We start from the raw sequence: 20,084 nt of genomic DNA on the forward strand, positions 1-20,084 counted from the left end.
GGAGTCTGCTTCTCCCTCTGACCCTACCCCTCTCATGTGCTTGCTCTCTCATTCTCTCTCTCTCAAATAAATAAATAAATAAATCTTTAAAAAAAAAAAAAAAAAGAGATGTACAAATCATGTTTTTTTCTTTTATAAAGACTCAGGAGGGAGCAGAAGGCAAGCTGAGGGCAAAGCACAAGCTGATACCCCTCAATTCCCCCCCTCCCAGGTGGAATATGTGTGACATTCCTCAGGCACTCCTGGCTGCCCTAAAGCTAAGGGAAGGAAAAACAAATGGTTAAGTAATAGCGATCACAGTCCAGCAAGACATGAGTCTTCCTCAATTTATGTCAATGCAGTGCAGCAGCTCTTTCTGCTCATGGGTCCTGTCCCCATGCTCTAATAAAACCACCTTTTTGCACCAAAGACATCTCAAGAATTCTTTCTTGGCCATCGACTTCAAGCCCTAATGTCTTTCCCATGTCAAAGACCACACCTATAAAACTATCACCTGGTGTAAAACAGAATATATAATATTTCTTAGGCATTCCTTGTCACTTGCTCCCCTTATATGACCCTCTGGCCCCCTAGAGTTCACCCGACATTTCGATAATCATGCTCTTGATGTCCTTATAGTTTTACTACCTATGTTTATTTCCCTAAATGTTAGTCTATAGTCACATGCCACATTTAGGCCTGAACTAAATAACTAAATAACTAATGCCACTTGGGTCTCTATCATTTCATGTTCTCAACTCCGATATTGACTCCTCACCTCCTTCCCAGAGTATTTTTCGCTAGTACTTAACACCTACTTCCAGAAAATCCTGGGAAGGTGTGAATGCTTCATCTTTTGTTCTCATGAGTCATTCCAAGGCAGTGACGGATTTAGTCACTGCTCAGCCCACAGATAAAAGGGACAGAAGAATTGGGGAAATGAAGACTGATAGGAAAGAAATGGAGCCAGTGGTAAGGGAGGTGCTGGGAGAACACATACTAAAGTGGTGGCATTTCTTTTACCAGTGCTTCCTGATGTCAACAATAGTCCAGCATCCTTCCCACCTGCAGGGAGTTTGCTTTGTATCTGGAGCTGAAAGGGCAGCGGGAACACGGAGTAGAAAGGGATGAAGGGGAGAAATCTGGGAGTGAGAGTGTGTTGGCCTGTGGTTTTGAGGCCCATTGTCCTACTTGAACACCAACGTTGGGCCCTTAAAAAGGGAAAGGGCACAGATGTGTGGGGTGAGGGAGGAAGGTAAGCACTTGGGATGCCCGACTATCTCCCCGCCTACGTTCAGAACTGTGCCATTTTTTCCTCACTCATCAGGCATTGCTGCACCACCGATGTCTTTGATATTGGGCATCGCCTCAGCAAGGGTAATTTGGTAACGTACAACTGGTCCAGTACAAGGAAACCACTTTATTGTGGCTCTCAAGACTCTCCCGAAGTCATTCAAGAGAAGGAAAGGCTGTAGTAGCACTAGCTGCGCAGGAAAACTGAAATACAGGGACGTCTACATTTAGGAGAGTCTCTGGAGGAGAGTCTGGGGCAGTTCTTGCCCGGATTTCTCCAGCCCGCCCTCTCAGCCAGTCAGCCCACTTCTTCCACGTTGGGCTCGGTGGGAACTACATTACCCGGAAGGCGCTGCGCCCCGCGCCGCCCGCGCTCGGCCAATGAAAGTGGACTTTCCTTCGCGTGCGGAACGCGCTGGGCGGGACTTCTGGCGCGGCCGCAGGGGCGGGCGTTTTGGGGTCTCTGGGGCCGCTCTGTCTGATCGGAGGTTTGGGAAGGCTCCTGTGGGGCCGGGGTGACGAGAGCAGGAAGCCGGGAGAGGAAGGGGGTCTGAGGTTCGGCAGCGGCGAGGGATCGGGGTCGGGGGTGCGCGGGCTGGTCCCCTCCCCGGGCGCCGCTCCGCCCCCAGAGTCCGATGGCGGCGGCCGCGCGGAGGGACCTGGCTCAGGTAGGCGCTGATACCCGGGCCCTCCCCGCTCAAGCTGAGCCCCGAAGGAGCGGTCCCCCCGGGTCCGGGACGGTGAGGCGCTCGTGTCCGCATCCCCGCTCCTGTCAGCCAGTGTGATGGGGCGTGGGAGGGCTACAGGGACAGGGCCTGAGCTGGAGTCCTACACCTGGGGCTGTCTCGTGTCCGCAGGGAACAGCTTGAGAGGGGACCGGTCACAGCGGAAAGGCCGCCGCAGCGGCTGGGCCTTCGTTCTGAGGGCGCTGATGGCCACGGAGGGTTGTGAACAGGGGAGGGACTCGCATCTGTTGCTCAAAGTTTTCAAAGGCTTTTTAGGGAACACAAAGGGATCGGGTAAGGAGCGTGGAGGAAGTCCATACAATAGACTACTGGAGAGTTGTGACCGGGCCGGGACCGTACTGATGGCAGTAGAGGGGGCGCACTGATAGATCTCGGAGGGATTTTAAAAACCGGACAGGATTACCTGATGCATCAGAAGCGGCTGTGAGAGAAAGAAGGGAATGAAGGGCCGTCTGTGTTTCTGTTTGCCTTTTTTTTTTTTTTTTTAAGTGTTTTCTGAAAATATCCGGAAGGATGGAGATGGAGAGGTCGGTGCAGGGAACAGGTTTCAGGGAAAAGAGTAGGAGTTGGATTTGGGACAGGGTAATGTCGAGTGCAGGTGTCATATGGGTAGCTTACTCACATCTGAAGTCCTGGGGAGGGATCTGGGCTGAAGATATCCAAGAGGTGGTGGATATTGTCCTGGACCAGGGCAAGGCCTGGGACTCCTACTTGGGAGGGAGAATCTTAAAGTTCTTATTTCAGGGGCGCCTGGGTGGCTCAGTCGTTAAGCGTCTGCCTTCGGCTCAGGTCATGATCCCAGGGTGCTGGGATTGAGCCCCGCATCGGGCTCCCTGCTCAGCGGGAAGCCTGCTTCTCCCTCTTCCACTCCCCCTGCTTGTGTTCCCTCTCTCGCTGTGTCTCTCTCTGTCAAATAAATAAATAAAATCTTTAAAAAAAAAAAAAAAAAGAAATAGAATTATTGAAGTTTAAAAAAAAAAAAACAACTTATTTCAGATGGGCCTGGAGGGTGGGGCTGCTTTCAGAAGGGTGATCCCTGTAATCCCAAGTGGTTCTGGTTGGTGTATGCAAGAGTGGCAGGTTATAGGGTCTAAGGACTGGGACTGGAATGGAGACTGAGATGTTCAGTGGTGTAGGCTTGCCATTCTGGGCTCAGCAAGCCCTCAAGTCCAGTTTTTGTGGAGAAAAGGAAAGGTCAGTCAGGTGAGTGGAGCAGCCCCTTTTGGTGCTTAAGTTCCCCCAGCCTTCAGGGCAGGAAGGATGAGTAGCTGGAAAGGCCCCCAGCAGGACTGCCTACAGAGAGTGTGTAGCAAGCAGCCAGGGCTCTAGTCTAGTCTCTCATGTTTCCTCAGGCCCAATCCCCAGCTTATTAATGTGTGAGTTTATATGAAGTGTTTATTTAAACATTAACTGGTAAAAATAAGTATGTTTGTATACATACATTTGCATGTGTGTATATATACACATGTGTATATACATACGTAGGCATTAAAATAACATGGATTTAACAAGTTAAATTGATGTAAGCGCTTAATAATTGAAGTTTTAATATACTTCTAAGCATCTGATTAAAATTAAATGTCTTTTTTTTAAGATTTATTTATTTATTTATTTTAAAGATTTTATTTATTTGACAGAGAGAGACACAGCGAGAGAGGGAACACAAGCAGGGGGAGTGGGAGAGGGAAAAGCAGGCTTCCTGCTGAGCAGGGAGCCTGATGTGGGGCTCGATCCCAGGACCCTGGGATCATGACCTGAGCCGAAGGCAGACGCTTAACCGACTGAGCCACCCAGGCGCCCCTTAAGATTTATTTATTTGTCAGAGAGAATGAGCACAAGCAGGGGGAGCGGCAGGCAGAGGCAGAAGCAGGCTCCCCGCCAAACAAGGAGCCCAATGCAGGACTCGATCCCAGGACCCTGGGATCATGACCTGAGCTGAAAGCAGACGCTTAACTGACTGAGCCATGGAGGCATCCCTAAAATTAAATGTCTTAAATATCACATGCTTTTAGTTAAAAGGCACATACAAAACACATTTTCAATACCTATCAGTTTATTTGCACTGAAAATGTTGACAAAGGTGTTAATTATGAGGACAGTAAGAGTCACTACTTAGTACTTGACACATAGGAAGGAATTCAGTACAGATAATAGCCCCACGGGGTGGGCACCACTATTATCCCCATTTTACAGATGACAACACTGAGGCACATGGGGGTTGTGTATTTATCCGAAGTCACACAGCTGGTAAGAGGCATCCCTGAGGACTGAGGCCCAGATGATATGAGGGACTTGGGTGGGCCTTTGTGGCCCAACACTGTTGCCTGCTTCTCATGGCTTTGCTTTTCTGTAGGTTCCTATTGCTGCAGATTTGCTTCCAGACCATGCAGAGGTAAGTGGGGGGTATCCCAAATCCTCATCCTATTCAGTTCCCACCTGCGTGGGCTGCAGGATTCTATGACTGCCTGCTATTCTCCCTACTCTTCCATCTTAGATCCCTGGAAGATGATCACCTAAGGTCAGGGGCCTGAGTCCAGACCAGGAATTACATGGATTGGTTCCCATTCCTGGCAACCAGTGGCATGACATTTATAAGACATTATATTCATGGTGATAAACATTAGAAAATGCTAGAGGTGAGGCTGGGCCGGGAATGCTAATGCAACCTTAGGTCTCTATTATGTCTGGTGGAAACAGTAGGAAACAGAAATTAGACCTGATGGAAGCCAGGAGCTGGGCCTCTATTCTGGAGTGGCAGGAGCCAGGGAAGGTTTGGAGCAGAAGAGGGAAGTGATAGGACCAGACTTAATGAGCTGCTTCTGCTGCAGAGCAGAGAGCAAACTATGGGGAAGAGGCGGCTGCAGTAGTCCAAGTGAGTGTTAGTGGTGGCTGTGGAGGTGGGACGTGGGTTGGAATCTGCATCTGTTTTTTCAGTAGGTCCAAGCAGACTTTCCGACGTGGAGGGTGGGAGAAAGCCGTGGAAGGGTCGGCAGTGACTCAGATGTTTGGCTGTAGTAGCTAGAAGCTGGCAAGTACTACCATGTCAGAGTTGGTGGTAAGATTGTCATTTTCATGGGGAATATTAGGAGTCAGGTTTGGGCTGTGTTTGAACTGTGATGCTTCAGAGACCCCCAGGTGGGTGTGTTGAGTGGGCACCTGGACACACAAGTGTGGAGTTGAGGCAAAGTGGTCAGATTGGAGACACCCACAGTACGGATGGTGTGTGGACCGGGACAGAGCTGTGGATCAGATTTGGCAGGAGCATCTTCAGGTAACGAGGAGAGTGTGGGGCCAAGGACCGAGTCTCTTGCTGGACACCTGGATGGGGTAGTGGGCTTCACAAAGACACATGAGGGAGAATGGTGTCCTTGTGGTCAGGGTGTAGGCATGAAGAGGATCTGGCTGGTGGCCAGTGAACATGAGATAGATGTGGAGACAAGGCAGTGAGGTGACAGTGAAGCTCGTGCCACTGCTAATTCATTTAGCTCTGGGATCCTCAGGCTCTTGTTCTGACCCTTGCTGGGACCAGGGGATTAGCTCAAGATAAAATGGGATCCTCTGGGACAATTGCAGACCTAGTGTGAGAGACAAGTGGACTTGGGCTTGGGCTTCGAATAAGCGTCAGAGGAAACTGAGACAGGTGAGGGGACACCTTTGCAACACAGAGGTGGAAGAGAGCCGAGGGTGTCTGAAATCTGTGTGTGGTTCCTGGTGGCTGAGGATGAAGCAAGGATATGGGCCAGGCAGGAAGGCCCTGAAAGTAGGCTTGGGGTTGCCTCTGGCAGTCAGGGTCATTGGAATTCTAGGACAGAATGGAATTCTGATTACATCTGGCAAGCACCCTCTGGAGGGCATGTACCACACCAGCATGTGGTGAGGCCAGGGAGATGCATGATGTGGTGTAGGGGTGCTGGTGGCAGTGAAGGGAGTATGGTACAACGATGTGCATGTTGGGTGGGAGTGTAAACTGATGGCTCCAGGCTCTTGTACTGGGGGCTGAAGGGAGAACAACGGCCCAAAGTTAGTTGTGTTTGGGAAGCACAATCTGGGAGACCCCAGGTCAATTGTCTGGCAGGCCCAGAGCTCAGAGGGCATTTACCTGCCCACCTGTTGTTGCTGAGGACTGAACACAGTGCCTATCGGGACAGTGAGGAGCAAGCAGGCATCAGTGGCATCAGGCTTGGTATCTCCTCTGAGGGGGGGACCCCTGGGGGAGGGTGGACATTTGTGAGGATGCCTAGAGTCCTGGGAAAGGAAGCTACACATCAACTCAGCTCTCCCATCTTGACAGGGCCATGTGACCTTTGAGGACGTGGCTGTCTACTTCTCTTGGGAGGAGTGGGGGCTCCTTGATGAAGCCCAGAGACTCCTGTACCGTGATGTGATGCTGGAGAACTTTTCACTGATGGCCTCTCTGGGTAAGGTCCTCACAACCCATTCCAGTGTCCTGGGCTGGGCTCTGCTCTTCCCCTTTACCTCAGGGACAGGTCTCGCCTTCCCAGAGCTGGACCATGGGCATTTCTTCCTTCCCTGTGCGCGTAAGTAGGTGTTGTGATAGCCTGGGCTGTGTGTACCACCCCTTCCCTTCTTGAGCTGCCTCAATACTTGCTGCCCCAAAGCCGTGCAGGAGAAGCTGTGGGATTAGGAGTCTTGCTGTCAGCCTAATGGATCACACCCTGTTGGCCTCTCCGTGGCTTGGGGATGCCATAAAGATCCCTGGCAGCTTTGTGCCCCAGGTTCTGCTCTCTTCCTCTGGCTGACATATGGGATGTGCCCGTCCTAGCAATTGAGGCACCGACATGGCAACGGCTTCACTGGGTTGTTCTCACAAGAGTCTCCTCCAAGATTCTTCTGTAATACTTAGTTTTCTTTCCTATGGTCTGTCATGGGGTGGGTCACTTTGACCCACCTGTGTCATCTCTCCCTTAGGACTTGCATCTTCCAGGACTCATGAAATCACCCAGTTGGAGTGGTGGAGAGAACCCTTTTTGCCTCCCTGTGGAGTCATGACTGCAGCCATGCCAAGAGGTACTTGGAGGGCGGAGCTGGGCAGGTGTGAACTCAGGGATGGGCTCAGGTCATACCAGGAATCCTTCTGCTGAGCCCTGATGATTTGGTGCCAAGGCACGGTTCAAGGCTGATGTCCATCTTTTCTCAGTTGTGCACTTCTTATGTCTACTCTGATTTCTGACCCAGGGCTCTCCCCCACCTCTCTCTCCTTCCTACTGCTCCCTCTGCAATGCCCCCCAACAGTGGCCTTCCTTTGTATTCTTCGTGAGATGGTCAGTCAGGCATGGCCACAAGAGGAGACACAGGAGCAGCTCAGGAAAAAACAAAGTTTATTATGCTCAGTAGGTCTAGAGAGACAGTCATGACGCACTGGGGATGTGTGTGGGAGGTGGTTCACAGGGGAGGGAGCACCCAGGGAGAGGGCTCAACCAAGCAGGGGGAAGCAGAGAGTGAGTGAGGACCCATGAGCAAGTGCCCTTCCTGGGGGTCAGGGGGGTGTGCACAAGAATAGGTGTGAGTGGATTCCATTTGGAACATCTGAATGTCACGAGGTCACAGGAGAGGGCAAGAAGGGGGACTTGTGACAGGAACCAGCCTTATCACTTGGTTAAGCTGGTCACCTGGGTGGGGTGCTCACAGCCTGTTTGTGGGGATGTTGAGGCAACAGGAAAATATGAAATTTAAAAGGTTATAATACAATGAGCCCTGTGATGTCTCCACATCAACAGGACCAACTGTGACAGGTACCGCTTGCCACCTGGGTTGTGGAGACGTTAAAGGTGACTGGAATAGCTTGGTCTACCCATAAAAGGCAAACTTTGACATAGGTGAGAACGGAGAGGAGTCCTACTAGGCCTATGATGAGGGTTTGAAACCCAGGCCATAGGCAGGCCTGCATTTAGTGGGGGGAAGCCAAGAGAACAGGTCATATACCCCTTGGTTTAAGGGAATCTGCTGGAGGGTTTCGGCTATGTTATGAAAGATTTTTACCTCTTGGCCTCATCTTCACGGCTTGCCTGTAGCGATCTAGAATCACTGAGCTACATACAGCGGGAGGTGCCCTGAATCGCACCCACACCTCCCTTCCTGGCTAGTGAACAGTTAAGCCAGTCTGTTACCCACGACCATTCGGGCTTAGAGACTCGTGTGCCCGTTGCACAAAGGGACAGTGTGTAGTGCAGCCTCTGTACGTGACCTTGAGAGGGCCGCCAGGAGGTGCCGCTTGGCAGTCATGGTGCAGTCTCGTTGGACACAAAGCCTGCTCTGCTGGGGCCAGCTCTGGTGTCGCCTCTGGCTATGGTGGGTCCCGTGAAGATGGGAACAAATCTGGCCTGTTTTGCCTGGGTTTGATAGCAAAGGGGAGGTACCTGGTGGGTAAAGAACTGTGGGGCTCCTCGGTGTAACCACTGCACACTGGGGTACAGACTCACTGGGCGTCAGTAGGGGAAAGTGTATAAGGTGCTGTGCCCATGGGTTCAGGCCACAGTAGAATCCAGAGGTACTGTTAGTTACTGATTTATTGATTTATGGGAAAGAGTGTGCGAGTGGGGGCAAGGACAGAGGGGAAGGGAGAGAACCTCAAGCAGACTTTGTGCTGAGCATGGAGCCGGACACAGGGCTCGATTCCATGACTCTGAGATCATGACCTGAGCCGAAACCAGGAGTTGGATGCTTAACGGACTGAGCCGCCCAGGCGCTCCTGAGGTGCTGTTATTTAAAGCATAATGTGCCCGTGAGGTAGTTAGCATGAGGGCAAAAGACTAACATGGGCAACTGGTCAAGTGCAGTTGGCTCCTGGGTACAAGCAGTAAGCCTGTGGGGGTGACTTGATTATAAGGTGCAGCCATCCTGGGTGAGTGCAGCTGGGAACAAAGGCAGGGGGTGTAAGCAGACAAGGTGCTTTGAGGGGCCCTGTCTGGTCCTGACAGTACGGATTGTGGGCAGTCACTGGGCTGTTTAAATTGCTCATGGACAACTCAATAAATGTATGCTGGGTTCCTTGAAAGTAAAGGCGAACAGGGGCTGTGACTGGTAATAGGCACTGAGTAAGATATACTGCCCCGATCTGCCACAGCAAAGTCGTCACTGGGCACCCTTTGGATATCTTCAGTTAATTCAATTATGTTAGGTATTAGAGCCTTGATGGGGAGAACTTAAGCTTTGGGGTTTTGATAATCAGTAGTTGAGTGGCATTGTTGGTAGAAGCCTTGAAGACTGGCCAAATAGAAGGATTACTGAAAGGAGAAATTATGAGAATAATTGCCCCTTCATTTAGAAGTTCTTGAACAGCACTCTGAAGGCCAGCAGTTACCTTGTTTCAGGTGATATTGGGGTGTGTTTACTACCTTCACCAGCAGGGGCAGCCCCACAGGTTCTCATTTGGTGTCTTACTGGCAGGACCAGGCAGCGTGGCTTATTCCAGCTTTGTACGTGGCATACAATGGCATCTCTGTCTATAATAGGAAAACTCAAAGCGGTAGGGGTCACTGTGACAGGCAGCCATTTAATAAAAACCGTTCCAATAAGAATACTGACATTGAGTGCAGTTTCTTTGCCATGAATAGTTTTACTGCCATTACCCTGTAGTTTAAAAGGGGCACCCCCTTTAAATCTGAATGGGTTGCTTGGAATGATGGTGACTTGGGCTCCTGTAGTCCATAAAGGTAGGAAATGTTTAAGAGTTCCCGTGAATTACCAGAGTTGTGTGTGGGTGATTGCCCTTGGGTGGTATGACAGTGCCTGAGGACTAGCTGAATCCTCACTGGCTTGGCCTTGGCGGTTGACATTTTTGGAACTGGAAGCATCCTCGGGTGGTTCCAGAGGAGTAGTTCCCTGAGCCACCAGACCTATGGGTAATAATGGGTGAGGCTCTTCTAGTATTTCTTTTAGTTGTTGTAATTTGTTGTTTAGTTGTTGTAATTTGGGGATGGCTTGCCTAGTAGTTAGTTTGTGGGGTCTCTCAGTTGTAAGTCACCTGGAGGCAGCAGGGGTGTCAGCAAGTTGGGAAAAAAGGAACAGACTAAATGGTATAGGTGGGGGTACCTGCATACCAGGAGGCAGAGGGTGGAAAGTCAGACTTTGTCAGTCAGGGTGGGTGGAGCCCTTACGGCGTGTCAGGAAATCAGTGCCATCCTGTTTGGTGTGGGACATGTCAATAACATTAAGCAATGCCACCCTGTATTGGGAAGGGCACCTGCAAGAACAACTCCTAGACTCTGACAAAGGGGCCTCCTCTGGATTAAAAACACACTCAGGATTTTTCTTGTCTGAATGTTCAAAGTACTGAAAGATCTGCTGAACCATTCCACTTTGTGCGGAGGAGCATCAGGGCTTCCTGATGCTTCTGTTGTCCATCTCTAGGCCATGAAAATCCAAGTCAGTAAAGGCAGGGCTTCTGAATCCTGAGGGGTGGTAGAAGTTTCAGATTCCTCATCTGAGGCTTTTATAATCTCATCAAAAGTTTTGGCATCTGTCATCCCTGCCCTGGCATTTGGGATGCCCTGCATCCTCCTGGGTGCCTTTAGCCCAAAATATTATGTGAGAATTGAACTTGGCGGGCCAGAGGATCTTTAAATTATGTATCTTAGGGGCACCTGGGTGGCTCAGTTGTTAAGCGTCTGCCTTCGGCTCAGGTCATGGTCCCAGGGTCCTGGGATCGAGCCCCGCATCAGGCTCCCTGCTCCACGGGAAGCCTGCTTCTCCCTCTCCCACTCCCCCGGCTTGTGTTCCCTCTCTCGCTGTGTTTCTCTCTGTCAAATAAATAAATAAAATCTTTTAACTAACTAACTAACTAACTAACTAACGTATCTTAGGCTCTTTAGTAATGCCAGCAGCTGCCTCATCTTTGGGGCTCTGTGAGCAGGAGCTACAAGCCGGTATTAAATGCTCTTCGTAACCAATGAGCTCCTTTCCCCCATCTCTTTGCATGAAATCTTTCAGAATAGTTTGGATTTCCAGTCTTGTGACTTTGTGAGTTTTAGTTTCTAATTCCTTGTGATCTGTGTTCTTGACCTGCTGGGTCTGGAAAGACATGAGATGCTTCCTTCCTGTGGCCCCATCTCTTAGGGTGACCTCAGCTGGATTGGAATCGCTGAGGAGAGCTGTGGTGGCTGGATGTCCTTTTGGGATTGGTCCCAGACCTTGGGAGCAGGGTTGGCAAGTTGACAGGCAGGGGCAGGAAGCAGAACCCAGAAGGGTTTCAAAGGTGTTTACCTTTCTTGAATTATTGATTCACTTCCTCTGGTTATTGTGAGGGGCTAGAGTGAAATGTTCCTGCCGAGATCCTGGGCCATAAGAACTTGAGCCATTTATCTCCAGGGATGGGGCCCATTGATGCGCACGGGCTTGGGAGGCAAAGAGCCACAGCAGCGACACAGGCAGTGAAGGAGTTGCCAGCAGTACTGACCCTCACGGGCTGCCGTGGTAGACTTCCCATGAAGGAGATGCAGCATCCCTGCCTAGGCTTGAGGAGCAACATGGCCTTGAATGGGAACACGAAAAACCTCCCAGTCCTGGTGCCGTGAGTCCACAGGCGTTATCTCCTGAGGCTTCCCCAGCCCTCCTCTGTTGACAAATCAGCTAATAGCCAACAACTGATATGCAGTGCTTCTTTGGCGGCTGCAAGGACGTTACCCTTCCACTCTCACCCTCGATCCCAGTGGAGACTTCATAATGTTTTTAGCCAATTCTACCAGCCTGTCCCTTATTCAGGGAGCACTAGGAGAACACTCCCCCTCCTCACCAGCACCCTGTTGAGTCAGGGCTGGCCAGAAGTGAAGTCTCAGGGTATCTGAGGAGAATGAGCTCCACAGTTTAGGGTGGAAAGCCTTGGCCTTGCCTAAGAGAGGCAGCACACAGAATGCCAGCAGGACACCCAGCCCTCCCAGATGGCCGATAGCCGGTCAGTAAGCCAAGCAGTTAGGAGGCATTTCCTAAATCTTCCCCCACCTGTGAATGATTGGCATCACAGACCATCCTGTTTGCAATGTCAGTCATTTTGTATTCTCTTATGAGAATAGGTGCAGCCACGACAGGAGAGGCACAGGAATAACAAAATTTATTATACTCACAGGTCCTAGACAGATAGTCACTGCATGATGAGCGGGGCAGAGGGTCACCTGGGAGGGAGTCCCAAGGGAGTGGGCTCAACCAGACTGGGGAGAAGTAGAGAGGACCTGTGGGTGAGCAGCTTCATTGGGAGTCAGGGTGGGATGCATAAGAAAAGGAGTGAGGGGATTTCACTGGTGCATTTGAATGGTGCTAGGTCCCAGTCAAGGGGGAGGGTAGGAAGGAGGACTTGTGGCAGGGCCCGCATCACACTAGTGTATGTGGTCACAGAATTCATGGCCTGTGGGGAGGTTGAGGCAGCAGAATATGAAGTTTTCAAGGTTATGATACATACAGGCTTTCACAGAATGTGTCATGAGGTGTGCATGTATCCTTAACCCTGAACACCAGCTATTCGGTTGTATCTGATTTGTTTTCTGGGCCTGACCACACCCTTCTGCACTGTGTTCCTGGGTTATCAGCAGCCTTGCTGAAGGCCATTTGCAGAGTGTGTTGGAGACCCAGCCTCTCCTCCCTGAGCTGCACTCCATCCTTGTGTCCTTGCTGCTCATGAGGCCTCACGCCAATCTGCAAGCTTGCCAGGTCCAGCGCAGGCACGGCAGGCCCTTCCTCACTCTGAACCTCAGGCCTGATTCTGCCAGCAATACGATGGACTATTTACTGGGTGTGTGAGACACATTTGTAAGCATGCTGCGTCCTCCCACTGACGTCCACATACACTTCATCAGCATTTCTTTGCTTTCAGGTTGGCGGCGTAGAGCAGAGGTTGAGGAAGCACCTCATGAGCAGAGTGTTTATATAGAAGGAGTGCTCAAAGCAAAAGTTCAACACCAGAAGCTGCACTGTGGAGAGAAACCTTTAAGAGAAGAGGGTGGGGAGGGTGGAAAGGACTTCCCAATTAGTTCTGGTTTTCTCAACCATCAGGTGACCCGTGGCGGAGGGGAGCCACAAAGGAACACCAAGAGTGGGGAGGCGTTTCACCCTGGAAAAAGGCATTACAAATGCAGTGAATGTGGGAAAGCCTTTGGTCAGAAGTACTTACTTGTACAGCACCAGAGACTACATACTGGAGAAAAGCCTTATGAATGCAGCGAATGTGGGAAATTATTTAGCCATAAATCAAACCTTTTTATACATCAAATAGTTCACACTGGAGAAAGGCCTTATGGGTGTAGTGAATGTGGAAAATCCTTTAGCCGCAATGCTGACCTCATTCAACACCAGAGAGTTCACACTGGAGAAAAGCCTTTTACATGCAGTGAATGTGGAAAAGCCTTCAGGCATAATTCCACACTTGTTCAGCATCATAGGATCCACACTGGAGTGAGGCCCTATGAGTGCAGTGAATGTGGGAAATTCTTTAGCTTTAACTCAAGCCTCATGAAACATCAGAGAGTTCACACTGGAGAAAGACCTTATAAGTGCAGTGAATGTGGGAAATTCTATAGCCACAAGTCAAGCCTTATTAATCATTGGAGGGTTCACACTGGAGAAAGGCCTTATGAGTGCAGGGAATGTGGGAAGTTTTTTAGCCAAAGCTCTAGCCTCATGCAACATCGGAAAGTTCACACTGGAGAAAAGCCTTTTAAGTGCAATGAATGTGGAAGATTCTTTAGCGAGAATTCCAGCCTCGTTAAACATCAGAGGGTTCATACTGGAGCAAGACCTTATGAGTGCAGGGAATGTGGGAAATTTTTTCGCCACAGCTCCAGCCTTGTTAAACATCGGAGGATTCACACTGGAGAAATGCCTTATGAGTGCAGCAATTGTGGGAAATCATTTAGCCAGCGTTTCAACCTCATTCAACACCAGAAAGTTCACAGTGGAGAAAAGTCTTGAATGCCGCTGATGTGGACAAGCCTTTAACCAGAGGTCTGCTCTGATTCAGCAACAGAAACTTCACAATCCTGATAGGCCTAATGAATACAGTAAATGTGAGGAAAGGCTTCAGCCAAAGGCTTAAACTTGTTGAGCACCAGAATGTTCAGACTGGAGAGAGGCCTTAGGAGTGCAGTACACATGCAGTTTCCTGGTCAACCTAACTTAAAACAGAGGAGCTCTGAAAGTAGCATTTATGAGGAAGCCAGCAACTGAACATCATTCATCCAAATATCCTGACATACTGCCTCCTGAGAAAATAAGCTTCTGCCTGGGAGCTCCAGGGAGAGGGAGTCCTGTGTTCTTGGATGTATTAGTCTGTAGTGGAGATTCCACCTCTATCATTGGAGTGGGGAAAGAGGGAATGGTCTTAGTTCAGATATGGCTGGCTCTTGCTGTTCTTACTGAGTATTAGACGTTCTTGAGTAAGTGTTTCCTCATTTGCTGTATACTGTAGGACCATTTCCAGAGACTAACTTGTGTTTTTATAATTTTCCCCAGTTTTAATGGGAAGCAGGCCTGCAAAAGCTCACACTATCATGCAGGAAGTTGATCTAAATATTTAACTTCACAAGAACTTGCTAACTTGTGTTCTAGATGGTTATGCCATTTCATATTTCCTCCTATATTAGATTTCCAGTTTCTTCACATCATTGCTGATCCTTGTATGTAAGACACGAGCCATTCATTTCAGCCATTCTAGTAGGTGTGCGGTTTTAACCTGTCTCTCTAATGACTCAGTGTTGAGCATTAGTCTTTGTGTTTATCTGCCACTCATACATGTTCTTTAGTGAATTATCTTTTCATGTTTTTCGCCTACTTTTAGAAAAATTGGTTGGTTTCTTACTGTTTTGTGATTTCATATATTCTACATAGAAGTTCCTTATTTGATATATGCTTTACCAATGTTTTCTCACAGTCTATGCCTTTGATTTCTGTTTCTTTCTTTTTTTAATTTTCATTTCTTAAGTCTCTCTCCTAGGGCAGAATTTATTAATTTTCATGAAGTTCAATTTATTTATTTTTAGAGACTGCATGTTTGGTATTATATTCTTTTTCTCTTATGGTACTATATCTTTGCTTGTAAATAAAAGCCTTATCTGAGTATGGTGGAGTCTTATGATCTTATGAGCCCTTACCCAATCTTCTGAAATCTTTGTGGATTTAAATGTACATAAAAATTTTCAATGTATGTAGAAATATTTACCTATGTACATATTCCCTAACTCTTCTGAGAGAGCCTAGACAGCAGTGGCATTCCAATAGGCATGAGCATATTTAATGCCCAGTTATTGGTACAGTTTTTCAGTAAAAAGAACCAGAACTCCTTAGAGGCTATTTCCAGGTTGGTGCAGGAAGGTACATGAGCCTAGAAAATATTCTTGGATCAGTTAAGAAATGCTCACAGAATGATGTTGATGTATTAGCTTTCTAGTGCTGTCCTAACAAATTACCACAAACCTATGGCTTAAACAACACATTATATTATAGTACTGTAGATCAGAAGTCCTATAGAGGACAGGTCTCAATGAGTTAAAATCAAGGTGTTCGCAGGGATGTGTTCTTTTCTGGAGTGTCTAAGACAAATTCTGTTTTCTACTCATTTGAGTTGTTGGACAATTTCAGTTCCTTGTGGTTGTAGGACTTATGTTTCTGTTTTCTCTGTGGCTGTCAGCTTAGGGTCAACCCTGAACATATAGGAACTTTTACAGCATATTTAAAGCTAAAAGAGTACCAATTGTATACAAAGTCTTACAAAACAAAGTTCAGGGGCACCTGGGTGGCTCAGTCGGTTAAGTGTCTGCCTTCAGCTCAGGTCATGATCTCAGGGTCCTGGATCAAGCCCTGCATCAGGCTTCTTGCTCAGTGGGGAAACTGCTTCTTCCTCTCCTTCTGCCCCTCCCCCCTGCTCATGCTTGTTCTCTCACTCTCTCTCAAATAAATAAAACCTTAAAAAAAAAATACAGGGGCGCCTGGGTGGCTCAGTTGTTAAGCACCTGCCTTCGGCTCAGGTCATGATCCCAGGGTCCTGGGATCGAGCCCCACATCGGGCTCCCTGCTCAGCGGGAAGCCTGCCTCTCCCTCTCCCACTCTCCCTGCCTGTATTCCCTCTCGCTGTCTCTCTGTCAAATAAATAAAATAAAAATCTTAAAAAAAAATACAAAACCAAAGTTCAAACACTTCCCAACTAATTAAGTGAACCCAATACTAACATGATACTAAATGTGGGTGATATTAAAATAAATTACAGAGCAATATCCACATGAACATAGATACAGCAAAACCTTAGCAAAAAAATTTTTGGAGGGGGGGAATGATGGTGGCAGAGTAAGAGGACTGTAGGGTCACCTCATCTCACAAATACAACTAAATATCAAATCATCCTAAATACCACAGAAATCAACCTGAAGACTGGCAGAACAAACTCCACAACTAAAGATAGAGAAGAGGGCCCATCAAAGAAGGTAGGAAGTGTGGAGACATGGTTTGGGAGAGAACTGGATTGTGGCTCATGTGGTGGGGAGAGAGCCATGCTGATGGAGAAGAGCAAGAGACACTCCCACAGAGGGGAATGCACAGGGAAAACAAATACCCGTAGCAATAAGCTTGGAAAGCATGAGGGGCCAAAAAGAGTGGAAGATATCAGCGAGACCCTTAACATGGAGATAAAAAAACAGAGATGAAGAGTGCAATAAACGAGATTAGAAAACCTGATGCAATGAACAGTCGGCTGGAAAAAGCAGAATGAATTAATGACCTAGAAGAGTAATGGGAAGTAATCAAGATGAACAAAAAAGAAAATATGCAAAACAAGAACAAACTTAGGGAACTCAGTAACTCCGTCAAATATACTAACATTCGCATTATAGGAGAAGGAAGAGGATGAGAAGAGAGAAAACTTATTTCAAGAGATAATAGCTGGAAGTTCCCTAATCTGGGGCACCTGGGTGGCTCAGTTAAATGTCTGCCTTTGGCTCAGGTCATGATCCCAGGGCCCTGGAATGGAACCCTGCATCGGGCTCCCTGCTCAGTGGGGAGCCTGCTTCTCCCTCAACTCCCCACTTGTCGTTATCTCTCAAATAAATAAAATCTTTTTTAAAAAAGAAAGAAAATTCCCTAATCTGAGGAAACAGATACCCACATCCAAGAGGCACACAGAACCCCTAACAATATCAACAAAAGCAGATCCATACCAAGGCATATTGCAATTAAAATGGCAAAATATAGTAATTAAAAAAAACTTTAAAAGTGGCAAGACAAAAGAAGACCGTTATATTCAAGAGAAACCCAATAAGGCTATTGGGATTTTTCAGCAGAATCTTTCTAAATCAGAAAGGAGTAGCATGATATATTCAAAGTGCTGAATGGGAATAATCTGCAGCCAAGAATATTCTATCCAGCAGGACTATCATTCAGAATGGGAGAGATAAAGAGTTTCCCAGACAAAACTAAAGGAGTTCATGACCACTAAACCAGTTCTGCAAGTAATATTAAAGAGGACTCTGGAAAGGAAAGACCAAAAGTGACAGTATGAAGGTAGGAAACACAAAACTAGTAAATATGACAACATACACCTAAAATGTGTGTGTGGGGGGGGAGAGGAGTAAAGAATGGGTTCAAACTTAAATGACCATCAACTTAATATAGACTGCTATATGCAGAAGATGTTATATACAAACCTAATGGTAACCACAAATCAAAACCCACTAATAACATGGGGCACCTGAGTGGCTCTGTCAGTTGAGCGTCCAATTCTTTTTTTTTTTTTTTTTTAAGATTTTATTTATTTATCTGACAGAGAGAGGCACAGCGAGAGAGGGAACACAAGCTGCGGGAGTGGGAGAGGGAGAAGCAAAGCAGGCTTTCCTCTTGAGTAGGGAGCCCCACACGGGGCTTGATGCCAGGACCCTGGGATCATGACCTAAGCCGAAGGCAGATGCTTAATGAATGAGCCACCCAGGAGCCCTGAGTGTCCAATTCTTTATCTCAGTTGAGGTCTTGATCTCAGGGTTGTGAGTTCAAGCCCCACACTGGGCTCCATGCTGAGCATGGAGCCTACTTTAAAAAAAAAAAAAAAAAAAAAAAGCTAATTTGTTAGCAACACCTGAGTGGCTCAGTCAGTTGGGCAGCCGGCTCTTGATTTCAGCTCCAGGTCATGATCTCAGGGTCCAGGGATAGAGCCCCACGTCAGGCTCCATGCTCCATGGGAAGTCTGATTGAGGATTCTCTCTCTCCCTCTGTCCCCCAACTCTCATGCGCTTTCTAAAATAAAATCTTTTTTTTTTTTTTTTTAAGAAAAACCCACTAATACGCAAAGAATAAAGAGAAAGCAACTTTTTTTCTAGATAGGTCCCCTGAGGCAAGGAAAACAAAAAAATAAACAATTAGGACTACATAAAAATAAAAAGCTTCTGCAGAACAAAAGAAACAATCAACAAAACTAAAAGGCAATCTACAGAATGGGAGAAAATATTTGCAAATGACATATCCAATAAAGGGTTAGTATCCAATATATATAAAGAACTTAAAAAATCCAACACCCAGAAAACAATCAAATTAAAAGATGGGCAGAAGACATGAATAGACATTATATCCAGGAGAATCACAGGGTTATAGGGAATGGAGATTCCACTTTTTTTTTTGATACAGAGATAGCAAGAGAGAACACAAGCAGGGGGAGTGGCAGGCAAAGGCAGAGGGAGAAGCAGGCTCCTCGCTGAGCAAGGAGCCCAATGCAGGACTCGATCCCAGGACCCTGGGATCATGACCTGAGCTGAAGGCAGGTGCTTAACCGACTGAGCCACCCAGGCGCCCGGAGATTCCACTCTTAAAAGGCTGGCATGCAGAATCACTCACCCCAGGATCCAATACAAAAGCAGCAGTTTTGGAAAAGCTCCAAGACTATATGTGAAGGAGATTTGTTAATCTTAAAGCATCTGCTGGATGAGCAGGAACATGCTAGAACTCTCTCCTGGGATGGAGGCCCTGGTGGGCACCATTTTTGCATTCTCCCTCTACCTTACTAGTGCCGGCACTGGTGGGCACCAGCTTTATACTCTTCTTCTAACCTGCTAGCACCAGTGTGTGAACCTTGCCCCTGCCCCACTCCTGTGGCCCCACCGAAGCACGGTGGCTGGACACCACGTGCACGGCCCACAGAGGGGACGCCCCTTTAGTACCTGGCTCTGGTAGCCAGGGAAACAGCATTTCTGGGCCTCACAAAGCCTGAAACAATCAGAGAAAGTTCTTGGCAGGCTACCACCCCCAGGGCACTGCACAGACAGGAGACTGGAACACACCCCGTCTTCCTGTGGAGAAGACCTATTTACTAATCTTGGAGGAGCAGGCTTCAGGTTTACCACACATCTGTAGGATACGGAAATGCTCCTCAGGAACACAGGCCAGAGGACACCATCTTTGTGCTCTTCCTTGGTCTTGCTAGAGTGAGCCAGTGCCTCCCACAAGGGAGCTCATGCACTTGTCTGGAGCCCCAACTTTTGCAACTGTCACCAAAGGGACACCTGTAGATCATCTGACCTCAAGGCCAGTAGGGCTTATGATTATGATCCAGTGGGACTGTATGTACTTGCATACCTTAAAAACTGCTGCCTTAGGATCTAGCCTCTAATTAGCCTGAAACTAGATTTGACTATCCTTCCTCTGGAATACTTAGGCGTCTTGGCACACCCTCAACAACGAAGTCTTACCAAGAATAAATCAGGCTACTTAGATAATGACAAAGGTCTGAGAGATAATGAAGAGCTAAAGGAAGGTTTGGGGAGCCTGGGTGGCTCAGTTGGTTAAGCGTCTGCCTTCTACTCAGGTCATGATCCCAGGGTCCTGGAATTGAGTCTTGCATTGAGCTCCCTGCTCAGCGGGGAGTCCGCTTCTCCCTCTCCCTCTGCCCCTCCCCCCCGCTCATGCTCTCTCACTCTCTCTAGAGTAAATAAAATCTTTAAAAAAAAAATTATCTTCAAAAAAAAAGAGCTAAGAGAAGGTTAAATGATAAAGTTCTCCCTCAAGACTGGGTGAAAGAGCTACTCTGCCTAATACATAGAAACAAACAGAAAGAAAAAAAAAGAAACAAATACAGAAAGTCAAGCAAAATGA

General features: G+C 47.8%; 1 protein-coding gene across 1 annotated transcript; it reads left to right on the plus strand.

The window, feature by feature from the left end:
* The first annotated feature begins 1,711 nt into the window (after positions 1-1,711).
* LOC118535566 (uncharacterized) lies at positions 1,712-15,080 on the plus strand. Its single transcript, XM_036091913.2, has 5 exons — positions 1,712-1,940; positions 4,372-4,410; positions 6,310-6,436; positions 6,948-7,046; positions 12,841-15,080. Exons 1-5 carry the CDS (start codon positions 1,908-1,910, stop codon positions 13,932-13,934), a joined length of 1,392 nt encoding a protein of 463 aa, XP_035947806.2. The 5' UTR covers positions 1,712-1,907; the 3' UTR covers positions 13,935-15,080.
* The last annotated feature ends 5,004 nt before the right edge of the window (positions 15,081-20,084 follow it).

This window comes from Halichoerus grypus, chromosome 15 (genome assembly GCF_964656455.1).
Source record: "Halichoerus grypus chromosome 15, mHalGry1.hap1.1, whole genome shotgun sequence".
In the NCBI taxonomy this organism is placed as follows: domain Eukaryota; kingdom Metazoa; phylum Chordata; class Mammalia; order Carnivora; family Phocidae; genus Halichoerus; species Halichoerus grypus.

What these genes read in the sequence shown, in the direction of transcription:
- LOC118535566 (XM_036091913.2), top strand. Translation starts at nt 1,908, where the DNA reads ATGGCGGCGGCCGCGCGGAGGGACCTGGCTCAG. An exon ending in TGCTTCCAGACCATGCAGAG is followed by an intron (nt 4,411 to 6,309) that starts GTAAGTGGGGGG and finishes CCATCTTGACAG; the next exon opens with GGCCATGTGACCTTTGAGGA. An exon ending in GACTGCAGCCATGCCAAGAG is followed by an intron (nt 7,047 to 12,840) that starts GTACTTGGAGGG and finishes CTTTGCTTTCAG; the next exon opens with GTTGGCGGCGTAGAGCAGAG.